Source organism: Miscanthus floridulus, chromosome 2 (assembly GCF_019320115.1).
Source record: "Miscanthus floridulus cultivar M001 chromosome 2, ASM1932011v1, whole genome shotgun sequence".
Taxonomy (NCBI): domain Eukaryota; kingdom Viridiplantae; phylum Streptophyta; class Magnoliopsida; order Poales; family Poaceae; genus Miscanthus; species Miscanthus floridulus.
In genome coordinates this window covers 11,970,435-11,988,048 of record NC_089581.1, presented here as the reverse complement: position 1 = coordinate 11,988,048, position 17,614 = coordinate 11,970,435, and the positions used below count along the sequence as shown (strand labels likewise).

At 45.7% G+C, this 17,614-nt stretch overlaps 2 protein-coding genes across 2 annotated transcripts; both read left to right on the top strand.

The window, feature by feature from the left end:
- The first annotated feature begins 4,698 nt into the window (after nt 1-4,698).
- On the top strand, nt 4,699-7,883 carry LOC136517125 (uncharacterized protein At1g01500-like). Its single transcript, XM_066510646.1, has 3 exons — nt 4,699-4,952; nt 5,475-6,261; nt 7,376-7,883. Exons 2-3 carry the CDS (start codon nt 5,587-5,589, stop codon nt 7,610-7,612), a joined length of 912 nt encoding a protein of 303 aa, XP_066366743.1. The 5' UTR covers nt 4,699-4,952; nt 5,475-5,586; the 3' UTR covers nt 7,613-7,883.
- Nucleotides 7,884-8,882: 999 nt separating this feature from the next.
- LOC136517115 (uncharacterized) lies at nt 8,883-13,062 on the top strand. Its single transcript, XM_066510636.1, has 5 exons — nt 8,883-9,471; nt 9,737-9,834; nt 9,930-11,807; nt 11,903-12,023; nt 12,220-13,062. The coding sequence occupies exons 1-5, from the start codon at nt 9,327-9,329 to the stop codon at nt 12,855-12,857; spliced, it is 2,880 nt and encodes a 959-aa protein (XP_066366733.1). The 5' UTR covers nt 8,883-9,326; the 3' UTR covers nt 12,858-13,062.
- Nucleotides 13,063-17,614: the final 4,552 nt, after the last annotated feature.

The window sequence follows — 17,614 nt, the reverse complement described above, 5'->3', positions numbered from 1 at the left end:
TGGGACGGCCGCAGCACCCCGCCTCGCTGTCGTCCGTTGCCGACCCTCGTGAGCACGCACGCGAGCCCCATGGCCGCGCTGGACCCAGCGCTGCTCTCCCAGGCACCTCATCCGCACCCGTAGGCGCGCCCAAGCTCGCGTGTCCCACGTCACCTTGGCGCTACCCTCCCGTGCGTCTGAGTCGGGCTGCCACGCCCACAACCACCTCGCCCTGGAAAGCCGCCGCTCTAGCTCCCTAGCTCCTATGCCGCGCCCCCGCCGTGTACAGCGTCGGAGCCGACGATGCCCCAGGAGCGCCGTCGCCTTGTCCTGCTCCTCGGCCACCGCAGCACCACGCCGCCCCTTCCCTGCTCCTCAGCGAGTACCAGCGCTATCCTCTGCTTCCCCCCCCCCCCCCCCGCCACCATGGCTCCTGCCGTGCCTCGCAGCCACCCGAGGCGCTCGTGGCCACGCTGCGCGCGCGCCTCCCGTGCGCCGTCGTTCCCTCTTCTTCATCCCTGTGGCGCGCATTGTGGGCTGTCGTACTAGCGCCCGTGCCCCGCCGTTGTTACCGGTTTCCCTGCCGCAGCCGCGCGTGGCCGCCGTGCTGTGCCCTGGCCTACACCTCCCTCCTCGCGCGCGCGTGCCGTCGCGCATGGAGCGCCGCCCCTCCATTTCCCTCGCTGGACCGTCGTCCTCCCGTGCACCGTGCCGCAGCGCCGCTCCTATCTGCCGCTTGAGCCTCCAGCACCACCCGCACGCACGATGCCGTGCCCTGCGCTGTTTCTGCCACCGCCGGCAGTGCACTCTTCCTTCCCCGCGCAAGCGCGTCACCGTTGCGCGGCCACACGCCTAGATGCGTCGTCTCCGCCGTAGGCCGGTGCTTCCCCGTATGTGCTCTGTTTTTGTGGATGACGAGAAGGGTAAGGATCCAAGTAAAATTTTGTACAGGGTTCTCATTATAAAATACGTGTCTCATTTAAATAGTGCATGTGGATCTTGAGTGGAATAGAGGTAAACGTAGGGATGTTTTTGCTAAAATCGTCGGCCGGTTTGGGCAGGCCACGCGCTGGGCCGGCCTACCGCTTACGGTGCGCCTGGGCCGCTTACGCCCATCGCGTTGGGCCGCTCGCGCTCGCACGTGCACCTTGCCGCCTGGGCCGATTCGCGCCCGCGTGCGACTGGGCCGTCCGCGCCTTTACCCGTGCCTAGGCCGCCTGTTGTGCCGCGTTGGGCCACGCCTGCCCCGCCTGGGCTGCCGTGGCCGCTGGTCCAAGCGAGCTGGGCCACTTTGGGCCCAAGGGTCTTTTCTTATTTCTTCGGTATTTTGTTAATATTAGTAATCGGCCGAATGCTTACAAATTCGTAGTAAATGGTAGAAAATCATAAAAAATGTCAAACCAGTTTTGTTAAGTTCCTAAAATCATGACCTATCTATTAGCATAATTAGTTCAGTTAGTTTTAAAATGTTTTTTAGGGTTGCTATAACTATTTTAACATGCTTAGTATTGTTAAAATGTGAACTTGTAGAAATTATTATGATAAATTGGTAATAGTGTTGGATCTAAAATTTTTACAGTAGGCTTCTAGTAATATGAGGTACTCACTGTAATTTTTGTAGCTCCAGAATAATTAATTTGCTAGATAGATAGTGATGCCCTATTTTGAATAATGATTAAATCGATAGAATAAAATAAAGAAACACCTTGGGTTTATATAACTAAAATAATCATTGGGAAATAACGCCTTATCCGACCACGTGTATACGTAGCCTAAGTATGGTCGTCGTTAGAACTAGCTCGTTAACTTGAGAGGTGTAAATCGTATTTTTACAAGTCACAATTGCAGTTGATTAATTACTTCTTGTATTGCATCGCATTGCATATTATATAGGTACAATGATGGATCAACGTATCAATTGAAGGATGATTGGGATTCTGAAGATGGTGTAATGGTATTCTCTCCAGGAGATGATGCAATGGGCTTTCTATTCAGATGATGGTGGTTGATCTGAAGATGCAAATACTAACTTTTGGTTATATTTTACCCAGGCAAGCCCCGGTGCATAACCCATACTTTTCTGCAATTTAAATTATATTTGTGTATTAAGTTTTAAAGGAGTTGAATGAAACCCACTTGCATATATATATACACACACACACACACACACATATATATATATATATATATATATATATATATATATATATATATATATATATATATATATATATATATATATATATATATATATATATATATATACCCTATGAGTCTTACTAGTATGACATGATCGTGTAGATTGCTATGCTATAGGACTTCGGTAGAAGTCGGGTGATGGCTGTCACTCGCGAGAGATAGGAAATATATTACTGTATTATTACCACTTGGACAATATAAATGGTGGAAAGAAAAAATAGTGACCAGACAGGGATATGGTTTGGGTATTGGTGGGTGTAAGAGGTTGTGTCGCCGTGGACGCGGGGCATGTCTTGGTTACACTACTTTCCCTGTCTGTGTCGGTTAAGGACCGATCGTTGCATAAGGCATCATGGGCAAGTCACGGATTTATTATCCCGAGCATATACTTGTGTATGGGCGCTTGGAAGACTTGTTGCTCTCTTGTCGTGGGTTCCAGCTCTTTTCCGGACCGACTGTCAGGGTTTCTTTTTGATGGAGGAGATCATTGCACCGCACTAAGTCCGGGACTCAGAGGCGGGGGCTTGGAGTTCTAGTTTGGATGGGGACCTAGGACCCTAGGACAGGAGGGTGATGGGTTGGTCCTGCTTGTGTCTTGGGTATAAGTGGGGCGTGTGTTTTTGGGGTACCCAGCTGGGGGCATTGATTCACGAATAGCCGAGCAATCCAGTACGGCTTGTTTCGTGTCTAGCACCGTAGTAAGAACTGAAAGAGAAAAAATAGAATGGAAAAAGAAACTCTGATTGCTTACCACCTGCTTGAAAGTAGCACAGGTGCTTACATAGAATGGTTAGTTAATGAACTAATACGGCTATTAATAAAAATTGAATATAAGGACGCACGTTTAGTAATGCTTCCTGCAAATACAATAAACCCACCAGCTAGATAGCCTTACATATCCTTGGAGTATTTTCTTTTCTCCTGTTGGGTAAGTCTTGCTGAGTATAATTAAGTACTCAGGGTTTTATTCCCCCTATTGCAGGTGACAGGTGGAGGCTAGAGCTGACCTTTGTGTATGGATACCTCCTGGTGGACTCAGCGAAGGTTTCTTTACGCTGCGATCATAATTGTTATTTATAACTCTCACCAAATGCTTTTATAAATAAAAGTTTCATAATATGTTGTCAATACTTCAGCATGCCATGAATAGCTAATTATTTTCGCTGTAATTCTGATCACATGTTATATTCCGCTGTCAATTTAAATTGTTCATAACTCTGATAATATGATTACATTCCGCTGTTATAATAATAAATATTATACTCTGATGCTGTATTAAAAGTGATGTAAGAAATGATTAAGAATGATGTAAGCTTTATTATCTCATTTATGATACTGATGAAAAAATGTGGATTTTCGGGTTCTCCCCTGGGGTGTGCCCGACGGAACCGAGTGATTTAGTGTTCTCCCCTAAGTACTTAGTGTCTAATGGAAGATGAGCGCACATGTGAGGCATTAGATTAGGCGGTTCTGCCATAATGGAGGTCGCGGAGGGAGTGGCGGCTCATCGGAAGCCGTCGTTGTCGCCCTCCTCTCCGGTGGCATGGAGGTCGCGGAGGGAGGGGCGGCGACGCGCGAGTGTGGCGTGCCAGTAGCGAGAGAGTGGAGGAGCGGGCGAGCAGAGTGAGAGTGAGTGCGGCAGTCACGGGACACAGGATGGGAGGGAGTCGAGCGGATAAGGGGCGCCGCGTGGTCGAGTCGTTCTTGAGAGGGTCCGTCCGGACGGGACGGACGCGCACACGATAGTGTTATCATGTCGGAGTAGCCATCATATATACCTTTTGGAAATCTGATAACAAATATCAGTACATAATGACATATCTTTCTCTTAGATTTTGGAAACTGATAAAGGAAAATAAAATGATATCACAAGGCATTTTAATTTTAAATAAAGGTCCTCGTGTCTGGAAAGGGATCATATTTTTTTTATGTCAAAGGGATCATATTTTGATTACATAATATTTTTGGAAAGTCTCGAACATTCATCAAGACCACGCTTGACGCATTTCGTTATTTCCTCACCACTCTATCCGTGGTGGGTGACCTGGCAAATTGAATCCAAACAAGCAACCTCGTGGATAGGAGTTTTTGAATGAAGAAGAAAAAAAGGCAAAAAAATTTCCTGCCTCGATTAATCTTCTCGGACTGATGGCGAGAGAGATATTTTGGAGGATTGAGGCGTGAACTGGCAGTGGCAGGTGCCGACGTGCCGCACCCCGGTCCACGTGTATTGGCAATGAATTTCGGCAAAAAATCGGTCAATTGGATCTGTGGGCACGGATGGCGAAAGCCATTATGTTCTGACCGGCGATTTTGTAGTGGCAGAAAAAAAGTTAATTTTAATTAAATCTATAGCCTTCAACTTCGCCAAAAAGAAAAAACTTACCAATAAAATTGTTTTATGGCCTGTTTGGAACGTATGAATTTTACCTGAATCATACAGGAATTTCAGGAATGGAAAAAAATGTCACATTCCAAACATGCCCTTAGATTTTTTTTTATTGCCGTCCCGGGCTCCCGGCGTCCTCCGGACTTGTTCCTCCCCTGATCCCCTCGTCCGCTTGCGCCTCGCTCTGCCGTCGCGCATCCCGGCCACAACCCATGCTCCTAACCGCGCCGCCGCACGCATCCCCCGAGCCTCCTTCCGCTTGTCGGCTCTGCGCTCTGCTTCTGCACCCGGGTGCGCTCGAGCTTGTCGGCTCTGCGCTCCGCTGCTGGACCGGGGCGCGCGGTGGGCCGATCCATTCGGACTTCGGATTGATCCATCCGTTGTGGTAAGGGACCCCCTCGTGCTTTGATCGATCGTTGTAAGATGAGCTCGGCCCTTGTCTTCGTTTTCTTTGGTTGGAGCAATCGAGTCCAAATCGTTCTCTAATTTCTGGAATCGTGCTCCAATCCGTTCAGTTTGTTAATTTGGCGACCGCTAAATCCTGTTTGTTTTCTGAATTTCGTTGGAGGTTCACCCCCACGTCATCTCCGCTCCTTTTGAGATTCGATTCGGAGAATTGATATTTTTTTGGGTTCAAAGTCCTGTGTGAGCGGTAGCAATTATTCTTCTGATCAATTAGCTATTTTTGTGTTCTGTTTACTTCTACTTTTGGAATTAGAGTTCTATATGTTATGTGTGGGTGCATCTGTGGCCGATTGGTCTTGCTTTTAATGCAAGTCTAGCAAAATTTTGCATCTTGGATAGCCTGTGAGTAAATTTGTGGCCAAGTTTGGGTCGCTCTAATAATCTAACAAAATAAACTTTGTTGATACTCTGGTGCTAAGCCTTTTCAACGTTGCTTTTGCAGTTAGTGGAATCGAACTGTTTTTGAGGCTGCAGAAACAGTTCCTTTTAGTGTAATCTACATATTGCCCGTGCCAATGCGATAAGGAATTGTGTCGATTTGATATTATTGCAAGATGGGCGACGGGGTGGCTTTTGAGGCTGCGAGGAAGATTATCATGCACCCGCTTTATGCGCCAAGGTCTTCACCGTGGCTTGACTTAAAGGTGTTCTATATTAGGGTAAGCAACTGTGTGGTGGATGAGTCTGCGCCGGAGCATCTCACGCTGAACCACATCCCTCTGTCACCTGATACAGTTATCGAGGTGAATGGCCAGCGGAGCAGCATGCATACTGAGTTCATATCCTCCTCACTGAGGAGGGACAGGGTTGACAAAAAGACAGAGGAAGCTACATTTGTCAGCACAGATAACATACGGATGACAGGGAGTGTGAGGTTCCAAGTGTTTGATAAGAATGATCTCTTGCTCACAGGAGATCTAGATTTATGCAATGCCAATGGAGTAGTTGGGGAATCAAAGAACAGCAGCAAGAGATGGAATATGAAGTGTCAGTCATCCACATCATGCAATGGCTTCTTGAAGGGAAAGCTGTCCAATGGCTCGGAATATGTACAACCTATGATCGAGGTTTATGTTGCTGGAACTTTCTCTGGTACACCTATCATATTAACAAAGACAATTCAGCTTATATCACGAAGGAAGTCTGAAATGAAACTAAAGCTTGATTCCATCCCTGAGAATGAAGCAACCGAACAACAGAAGGAAGAGTCAGCTGAGGGCACTTTGAAGGTACTTACCATCTGTACAGTGACCTTTCTCGAATGCTTTTATCCAACTACAGTCTCACATGTGGACCTTTTTTTTTGCCTGAAGCATACAAATTCTGTCTTATGCTTGACACTCACTTGGGAGCTCTGAACTATTTTGGCTTTAAGGGACTCCCCCAGCCGCAGTTATGACTTATGAAACAACTGCGAATCATTCACTATAAGAAACAGCAATGAAATGTAACTTGTTTGCTGTTAACTACTTGTTGATTTAGTCACTTTGACCATGCTCATCCAACATGTGACAAAAAGGATTGTTTCAGCAAATACGATCAATTAGCTTTCTTTCCTATGTATATATGTGTTGTTGCATTGCTATTACAGGACATATCACCATATTTATATCATTTCTCATGTTAATGCTCACTTTACACATAGCTTCCATATGAAAACCACTGCAAACTTATTCTCATTTATAGAATATGAAAGAAAGTTTACCTCATATTGGTATCTTGGTTCATGGTTGATCAGTCGTAAGTTGCATTTGCTTCTAGAACTAGAAAAAACTGAAAATATGAATGTTGTAGCTGACTTGATGCATGGTTACTCTTTTATGAGGACGACTAGGAGATAGAAATGAACCTCATAGCAGTCATTACATGAGCTCAATACCTATGTCCCAATAAAAAATTTGTTGTGTTGCCAAACACGAACAAGTAGGTCCTTCGATCAATTTGTGTTTGGTGAATTCATGTACATGTACGTCCAATTGCTGGTGTACATGGCCATCAGATAAATAGACTGTAGAAGGGTTGAGTATTCAAAGGTGCTCTGTGCTCATGTCTGTCGTGCTCATAGGTTATGCCCATTGAAACTGGGAGCTTAGGTAGCTGATTTCTACTGTACCATAGGATATAGTTTCCTATCTTCTATGGCACTCCCACCCTCGTATTGCACAGGCGAGGGTAAGGCTTGCCACTGACACCCTTCCCCAGACCCCGCACAGAGCGGGAGCTCTCTGCACTGGGTACGCCCTAATGGATCCTATATATCCTATACAAAGCATGGAGTTCACATTTATGATATATGTCACTGACATATAATACTATCCTTATCTTTCCTGTTACTTGTTTCAGGTATCAGAATTCCAGGATTCCAAATCTGAGACGGATGTTGATGTTGACTATAACAGCTTGTACTCAAGGCAGGACTTTCTAGAGGGTGAGGACGGTGAGCTTTCATGGTTTAATGCTGGTGTCCGTGTTGGAGTTGGAATCGGCCTTGGCGTGTGTGTGGGTATCGGATTGGGTGTCGGCCTGCTGGTTCGTACATACCAAAGCACCAGTAGGAACTTCAGGCGGCGACTGCCCTGATCACTAAATGGTCCCCATGAATGTAGATCTGTATTTACCTTGGTCATGTAGGAATCTAACTGTCCACCTTTCCCGTCCATGCTATAGTCACAGATGAGTGTGGTTTTCTGTTCTTCCCTTTCTGCAGTCACTCAGAGTATCTGGTGCTTTCTTGTTTGCAATGCCAATCATTTTTGACCCTTGCGATGTAAATATGAATCTGGTTAAAATAAGATTGGATGATGTGGTCTGAAATTAAATGTGCTGGTGAAGGAACTTAAGTGACCGGCAATTGTTGTGTTTGTGTGGTGTGAGGAGGGTGATGTTGCACCTACAAATTTGTTGAAAGTCATGTGTCATCTTGTACATTGAACTCAATTAGGTGACCAGTTATTTGAGTCATGGTCTTTTTTGGAGCTTTTTCCAGATTTTGCACCATGCAGCCCTTGTGGTTGCACCTGCAGTGTGATCTGTGATCGCCTTTTAGGTTTAGTCTGTCTTGATATATCTCGTGCTGTTCCCATCCACCCTCCCCACCCTGCCTCCTCCCTTTTCTCTACATTTTTTAAAATGGCATTTGCTGTTTATTGGCCTGGAGTGCATCTGACATATTCTTCTGATGCATTGCAACTACAACCTAAACGAATGGACATGCGCCCTGTTCGTTTGGGCTTGTTTAGCTAATAAGCCATGGCTGAAAGTACCGTTGACCGATTTGGTCTGAGAGAAAAATGTTATTCGTTGGCTGAAAAAGTAAGCCAACCAAACCCAAACGAACGGGGCGCAGAACTGTGCACAGGAATTTTGTGGATTGACACTGCAAGTGATCCTTGTAGGACCCTTGGTACTGAAGCTGTTACAACAGCTCGTAGCCATCCTGTGTTAGCATGACCAAACGTCAATACATAAATCTTTGTACCACAAAACGTAAGCATCTTTCCAAGCTTTTCCTGTACCGAGGAATGCTTGTCAATCACAACATCTTCACTCACCACCCCTTGATTACGTTTGTAAAATATCCCTTTTTCTTTATAGATAGATCATTTTTTTTTTAAAAAAAGGCAAAATCTCAACACATCCACCATAAAGTCATAGAAAGATCATTTTATAATATTATAAATAAATAAACAAAATAAAGGTAAAGTCACAGCAAAATCATTTACGTTTTGCACAAATCCACAGCATGGTCAAATGCGATCACTCCCCACCACACTTGCCACTACCACCTACCTAACCAAAAGCTACAAGCCTAGAGAGAATCCAAACGCAAATGCCATGTCTCCGTTTCCCGCTTTGCTTGCGAATGGGGTGAACTGGGGACGCAGCGCAACGCGGTGTAAGTGCAACCAGAGGCAGGCCCCTGTCACCATGGACGTGTGACTTCCAAGGCAATCCTCCCACTCAACGCCAACCGAAAGCATCTACTACTACTACTAGCGCAAGCGAGGTTGACATGGCTGCTCTCCCCCTCCTCTCCGGACGAGACACCTCACCCTCTCGCCCTCCCTCGCCGCACGGCTCGGTGTGGTGAGGCACAGCAAGCAAGGAGGAGGTTGAAGACAACGAAAGCCCCCGAACGCTCACGCGCACCAACCCGAGGAGAGGAGACGCCGCGCTCTTTCACCTCACGCACCTAACTGGCTAGCTGACGCCTGACGAGAGGAGAGGTTCATGGTGCAGTGGAGCAGCGTGCGGAGCCTCGACCCCTCCTCCCCCGCCCCGCGGGCGCCGAGAGATGGCCAAGGTGCCCGATCTCGGCTCCGACTTCGCCCAGAAGCTGCTCAGGGACCTCCGCCACCGCCGCGAGCGGTTCGGCTTCGAGTCCTCCTCCGCGCCGGCGAAGGGCGGCTCGCCGAGCACCAACGCGCCTCGGGCTCGGGGTAAGCAAGCTTCCTTCCTTGCCGACCGCCGCCTGTGCTCGCTTTCAACTGGCATTGTGTTAATCTCTTCGCTCTGTTCTCGTTCTGAGCGGCACTACGCACTGTTCCTCATTTCATTTTCGGATGTTTGCTGCCGTCGAGATAAATTCACCGTAAATTTGCATCTGTTCTTGAGAAGAACAAAGGGAGGACAATAAGTTCAGATGATGATACGTCGTACTCTGTAGTAGATAGATTTATTCAATATATCTGTCATGTTCTGCAGATGGTTATTCGAATGCTCAGAAACCACCTCAAGTTCAGAAGCCACAACAAGCAGCTCCTCGGGTAGCAACAAGATCACAAGCAGCAACGAGCATATCAGTAAGCTGCAAATACCCAAACGATCTTACTGAGTTACTGTACCGGCTTAATTTTACCTCTCGTTTACAATGTTTACGTTTCCTCTGCACTTGCAGCGCCGGCAAGGCAACAGCAGCTCCATTGCCAGACCAGGGACGCCGCGCCGCCATGACGCGCCGGCCGTCGCCCATTCGCACGCCATCGTGCCGTTCCAAGGAGGAGGAGGAGGCAAGCAGATGGCGCCCGCGGCCAACGCCGGCGGTGTGGACGTGCAGATGGCGCTGGCCCTCGCGCTCAGCAACAGCGGCAAGCTCCAGAACGTGCATCTCGGCTCCGTGTTCTTCGGCGAGCCGCGCAGGACGGGGACGGCGTCGCAGGCGCGTCACCACCTCCTGGCTCCCGGCACGCACGTCGGCAAGGTGGCGATCGGCGTCCAGAAGCTCAACGACATTCTCGTGGCGTACTCCTCCGGCGGTGCTGCCGGCGCGAGGAGGGGCTCGGTTGAGATCGGGAAGCAGCTGCTCAGAGGCGCAATGGACCTCGAGGAGTCGCTCAGCATGCTTATGATGCTCCAGGACGCCTCGGACTACATGGAAATGGGGAACTCAGGGAACGGCGGCAAGGTGCTGCTGCTGGAGGGCAAAGAGAGCTGGAAGAGCTCTGCTGCGCCGCGTTCGACGACCTCTGCCTCTGCTACTGCAAGGCTGGTAGAGATCGTCGACGGTGATTCAGAAGAGACCGAGCAGGCCGACGATGCAAAGAGCCCGTCAGATGCGTTCTTGCAGATCGTTCCTCACGGCATGTCTCAGAGTTACAAACCGAACCACATCTCACCCTTGCAGTTCGCCGGTGCTGCAAACAATCGCAAGGGCAATGCTACAAGTGTCGAGAAGGATGGTTCAAAGTTGAGGATGCCCAGTCTGATTGCCAAGTTGATGGGGCTAGAAAATCTTCCATCAGCGAAGACGGTTGCAGAACGCAAGGGGACAGAGAGGTTTGTGAAACCTGAGGCGGTGCCAAGAAAATCGACAGCGGCAAATGTGATGGTTGGCACATTACCGATACGAATTATAGCTTCAGAAAGGATGACATCGAGAGGGCAGATCAAGAATTTTCAGACAAGAGAGTGGAATATTAGCCTGACGAAGTCTGAAGAACCTGTGCTGTCAAGTAGATTTTCACATCTCACAGTTGACAAACAAACAAGGCAGACCATGAGGCAGATGTCAAGCAAACAGGAAGGTGCAGAGAGAAGAGTCAGTGTAAACCAAGTAACTGATGACAAAATCGTTCATCAGGATACGAAGCTGACTGAAGACAGCAGCCAGCAAAAGACAACAGTCAGTGCAGGAAGAAAGATGAATTTCCTCCAAAGGTTTACAAAGAATGGAAAGAACAAACCAGCCACAGAAGAGAAAACAATTGTTGAAGAAAATAAACAGAAGCTCGGAAAGAAGCAAACCACAGGCATAAAACAGAGAGACAGTGAGGTGAAGCCAAGGAAGACGAGAGAAAAGTTTAACACGGAGAACCTTGCCAGTCCTGGAAACAAGGCTCTAGGAAAGAATGGCAAGGCTGCAAACACAGATCAAATGAGAAGGCAAGCACAAAGTAAGCCGTCAGATAAACAGATCATGGAAAAGAAGGTGAAGAATTATCGTCAAATGAAGAGTGAAACAGCCATTCAGAGTCTAGAACAGAAGAGGTCACTGAAATCAGAACCAACGCATACGAAAGAGAAGCTTGAACTCATTACACTGACAGAACTGCAGAATGGGGAGGGCACAGAAGTAGATGATACCAGAAGTTGCAAACCATCAGACAACACGCCCGGTGATGATGGTTTATGCGAGCAATCTGCAGCAGAGATGGAAGATAGTAGCACAACTAGAGAGGCTTTGTCATACCAATCTGAAAAGGAACTAACTGAAGAAATCAATGATCCAACCACTGCTGTAGCACAGACAACTCCTGAATCAATTGTTGAGACAAATGTAAGTTTAAATAACAGAGCATTTAGCATCAGTTATCATGAAAGTTAACATCGGTCTGATGGCGTTTTCTTTTTGTGGCTGGTCCAAACATGCAGGATGACAGAGTTAATCACACAGTCAGTGAGACTATACAGACACTGGAAACATTTCCTGAGGGAGAACAGCAGCAGCAGCAACTGCAACAAATGAAAGAAGTGAATGGTCAATCAATAAATGGTACACATACTCTGGGATTCATTGTTGGCCTCTGCACACTCAACCAGTTGTTTACTTATAGAAAACTTTTAGGAATATGATTTTTTTTCCAGTAGCTGTAGTTTACTCGTAGCATAGCAGCCTACCTACTTGCCAGATGAACTAGATCAATCATTGCTGTTGTTATTGAATGGATAACCTTATGCTTCTGTTGCAGGTTTCGATCATATCGTGAAGCCCAGTAATCCGAATGATTTGAAAAATCACAAGATGGATGTTGTTTCATGTGATTCTTTCACAGAGAATCAACTCTTGCTTGCTGAAATGTTGCTGAAGGATCCCTACTTACTTGAAACCGCAAAGGCTATTACTGGATTCCACGTCCCAGTCAGCGTGGTTCAGGTTAACACAGGGAAGTGGTTAGACAAAGGCAACAAGGTTCTTTCAGACATAGGACGCGAAGTGATCAGAAGGAAAGGCAAACGAACGGAGGCGATCGTTGATGTTAGCGTTACACGCTCTGCTAACCTGAAACTACAGACGCTGGATGATCTTATCAGAGAACTGGATAGCGATATTCAGTCTCTGCCCATCCCCAAGAAAATTCAGCAACAGAGTGGCCACAGCACAGCTGAAAACCTGAAGATGGTACTCCGCAGCGACATGGAGAACATGCATTCGGATGCTAACTCGGTGTGGAACTTCGGTTGGAACCGCGTGTGGGACCTGCCGATCGAGAAGAATGAAGTCGTCAAGGATTTGGAGAAGAACATATTGGGTGGTATCATCACTGATGTAGCAAGAGAGCTTATCGATGTATCCTTGCGCCATCGGTGCTGTGCCTGTGAGTCTTGACTAACTGGGATATGTTGTAAAATCTTCAGGATAGGGTGTTTTCAGTTTGGGTATGTACGAAGGTTTTCCAGTGGAAACCATTCATATGATTTTTGTATATATATAAAGGGAGGGGCGTCTGCGCGTCTGCGCATAAATGTGTGCTTTGGTGATACAATTTAAAAAGAGTCCTTAAACTAGCTAATTGACTGTTTATGTTCAAAAACTTCTTCATTTGTGTCATCGCTGTTCCTAAACTCATAAATCGCTCGTCTAGGTCCTCAAACTTATTTGTTTGTGTCATCTCGGTCCATAAACTTGCAAATCATTCGTTTATGCCCTCAAACTTATTCTGTTGTGTCATTCCGATCCCTAAATGTTGCACCGGGTCAATTTTTTTGAATTGGACCTCGGTAATCTGACACGGATGTGTGAGCTTCCATGCCTTCGTATTGGACGCGAACACGTGGATATATTCTTCATATCATAACCAAGTAGGACACGGTTCACAGTAGCAATTTATTGAGGAGTTTAGAAATTTTGTGCTGGGTTCGCCCCTGCACACGAGCGGGGATCAAGATTTGGTATCACAAGGTAGATGATGACTTTAGAGTTTTTTTAGGTGTAGAGATTTATAAAATTGTCCAAAAATATAAATCCAAATTTGTTAGATTCCAGGTAACATGTACTTTAAATTAGAATAAAAGAAATTACCCTGTACTTTCTATTTTTAACTCTACCTGTAAATTTATGAGATTTATTTACAGCACAAAACATCATATACAAATGTATGTGTCTATTTAGTTATTTAACTATAGAGTTAAAAATAGAAAGTACAGGATGATTATTTTAATTTAAAATACATGTTATCAGGAGTTTAATAAAATTGGATTCATAATTTTTTAGATAGTTTTATAAATATATATTGAATTTACAAATTTACAGCATTTAAGGATCGGGATGACACAACTGAATAAGTTTGAGGACCTAAACAGGTGATTTGCAAGTTAAGGGACTGAGATGACACAGCCGAAAGTTTGAGGAACTAAACGAGCGATTTACGGGTTTAGAGACCGAGATAACATAGATGAACAAGTTTCGAGGACCTAAACGGTCGATTTATGAGTTTAGAAACCGAGATGACACAGTGGAACAAATTTAAAAACCACCAATGGACTTTACTCTTTTAAAAAAGAGCAAATCTTCAGAGTTTATGCTTCAACTAGATGTCAGGACTTCTTGCAGCAGCTCCTAGATTGTGCTTTGCCTACGGCATCACAAAAGAACTTCAAACTCTTCAGAAAGTAGTTCATCAGGGCCAGCTCTACCAGGTACTGCTTAAGTTATAATTCTAATAAAACTTTAAACCTTCAGATAATTCATCTAAAAGATCTGTATCCCTTTTTATTTTCATAAGCAGTAACTAATCAGAGTCGTTGACGTTACTGGATAAAGATTATATAATATCTAAATGAGTATTTTGATAGAAAATGAATACTGTGTGTTTGAGGGGATGGCTCCCTCGGTCGATTCCATTATGAGAGACCTCGAAGACGAACACAGCCTTTGGTATCTGGCCGGCGCTAAGAAGCTGCAAGACCTAGGCCTAACTGGTGTAATTTAAACAGCTAGGTCAAGTTTTGGTCATGTATTTTTCTATTTCATAGGCTAGTTTTTGGTCTGTTTATCTATCTCTCATATTTGGTCCCCGTATGAGAGAGAGGAGTTGTATGGGGACCTTTTTCTTGTAACAGAACCGACCAATTATACGAAATTAAGTAAGAAAATCATCCACCAGAGCAGACGATTGAACGAACTTAAGCCCGTATAACCCGGTAGTCCGTGAAATCACGAAGGATTTCAAACCAACTCGTGTCCCAGCCATGATCGTAATAAGTTTAGCGGTCACCATCACATATTACATAAAAGTTTGCATCACGGATACATCAGAGTTTCAACATAGTTATTACAGAACCAGTTCGAATAAAAGTAGCGAAAGTCATTTGTTCAAACCACACACACACTCACGCGGAGTTTAAATATAGTGCCAGCGAATGATCATTTCCAACAAAAGCATCAGATGAGACATAAGGAATGACCATGCCCATGGTCCTAAGCATCACCCATCGTAGGATAAAGGCAGTTGATACAGTAGCCGTAATACATCTGCCCATCTGCAACAAGTGGGAATAAAACCCTGAGTACGAGAAGGTACTCAGCTAGACTTACCCGACATAACCGAAAATAAGTGACACCAAGGATTATGAAGGGCTTTATAGTAGGGTAGCTGACTCATTTACAAAAAGAAGCATTTTTAGCATTTCAAGAACCTTTCTAAAAGCATTATTGCCAAGTTAATTATTATTAACCTGTCAACTAGATTTGCACCTATACTAGAGTAAACATGTGATTAAGCAGATAATGATAACCAATGATCATTAAGCAACTTCCATACTGTCATATTCATTATAACTGTCCAAGTGTTCCATAACATTTACTACGATGAAGTCACTCAAGTCAAGTGCTCACTATCCAGGAGCGATGGCGATTCGAATCGATTCCTAACCAGCTGGTGATTTATTTCTTACACAAATCTCACTCACCCGCTAAAGTGAGATATTGATCACCGAGTCAACTTTCCAGGTATCTCGAGTTTGCCAGGAACCACATGTACCCGGGGGCCGACCGACTGCACTTTGGTCTTATCATCCCGCCCCCGTGTCCTACCACACCTGCTTCGGCACAGTGCGCTGCGGGCAATCTACTCGGCCCGAAAAATCTCCCAGCTTCGCGGTCGGAAGGTACTTTATCCGGCCAGCTAAATGTAAGGCATGCGTTCAACATGACTCGAGGCCCAACAACGGCCGGTCCTTAATCGACACAGACGGAAACACTACAGTCCAAAACTCTGCAAGTCTTCGCCCGGTCTCAACTTCATTTAACACTTAGTTATACCATGACTTCAGAGCCATCCAAACAGATCCAGGTAACCACCTATAGCTCGCAGGTGACAGGAAATCACCCGACTTCTACCGGTCTAAGCCAGCTAAGCATTGACTCGATTGCGGATAACAGGGTAACAAGGATGTAGTATAACAAAGGTAAACAAGGTATAATGCAGCAACGGTTGCAAACAACTCCTGAACGTAATGCATCAATTAAAGTAAAGCATTTAATTAAATAATTGCAAACTGGGAGAAAAATGCTCCGGGGCTTGCCTCTCTCGAAGGAGCTCGGACGGTGATCGGGGCACTCCGGAAGTTCCTCAACGTCCTCCTCGTCGGCTTCTGGCACTTCCTGCTGCTGCACCTCGAGCTGCTCCTCGGGCTCCTCGGGTATGACGACTGGGTTCTCGGTTTGCGATCCTGTATGATGCAATGCGCATAAGGGATTATGCAAACGGTGCATCGAAGGAGATGAATGCGATGGATATGTTGAAATACAAGGTAGTCAACATCATCCAAGAAACTACACTATAAGCACATGTCATCTACTGCATTCTCTTCTACTACTAATATGTTAAGTTAACCTATCTTATGAAATGCTTCAAAGATACACCAAAGCTTTACTAATTTCTTAATCACACTTAAAGCAACACTTGCTTAAACCCTAATTAATAATAGGTTGGAATAGCAACCTATATTTCTGATGCTCCTAAAAATCTGAGAAAATTGCAGTAGCATACTACTACCCTAAACAGACTACCATAAAAATTTCATGGCATTTGGATAAGTAAACTATCCTACACAAAAATGACAAGCTATAGCATAAAAATGAGCATGAAATTACTTTGTACTATAAAAAGTGTCAAACAACAGAATTAGTATTTTTCCTAGGTTTTTAATAGCATATAATGACTGTCCAAAAATTACCACATGCATGTTTTATACAAAGTTTGCTTTCTAGCAAAAATAACAAAAATCAGCCATTAAAAGTACTTGAACTACACCTCAAAATTTTCCCACAGCACATGTATGAAACATATTTTTCCTAGGAAGTACATGACATAATAAGATTAACAAACTTGGAATCATATTTTTCTGAGGTATATTTCATTTACTAGACATTTTCTCAGAAATCAGCATTTATTCACTTTAAATAAAGCTACACAGAAAAGTATCACAAATTTGACATGCAATATTTTTAACAGATAGATCTAGTCACAAGAAGCATAACAAAATTTGTTTCATACGTTTTGGAGCAACACAACTTGATATATACATTTACTAAGCATTTGAATCAAATTTTGAAACCATTTCTCAAAACCCATTTCCTTAAAACGAAAAACCAGCGCATGCAAACGTTGGGTGCACCCGGTGCTGTGCACCCGGGGTTTCCCTTGGTCGCTGCAGCTGGGCCCTGCGGCCCCACGGGTCAGCGACCCGAAGCAGGGGATAGGCTCCGCCGGCCGGTGCTCACCGGCGGCGAGCTCCTCCGAAGATGCAGGCGGTACCAGCGGGCTCCCCACGCGGAGCCGCACCTACGGGAAGGTTAGAGGTGGCCCGGCGTCGTGGCGTTCCACGCGACCACGGCAGCCGCTCGTCGGCGAGAAAGGGGGACGGCCGAGCTTGGCCCTTACCTTGACGACGGCAGCCGCGAGTGAGCGCAAGCGAAGGAGCTAGGCGAGGCGGAGCTCCGGGCGAGATGAATCGAAGAATGAAGCGCTAGCGGTGGAGCACGTCGTCGGTGGGGCAGCGACGGTGGCGAGCACGTGCGCTGCTGCTGCTGCGGAGCAAGAGGCAGGGAGACAAGGCGGCAAAAGCGAGGAGTGCAGGGAG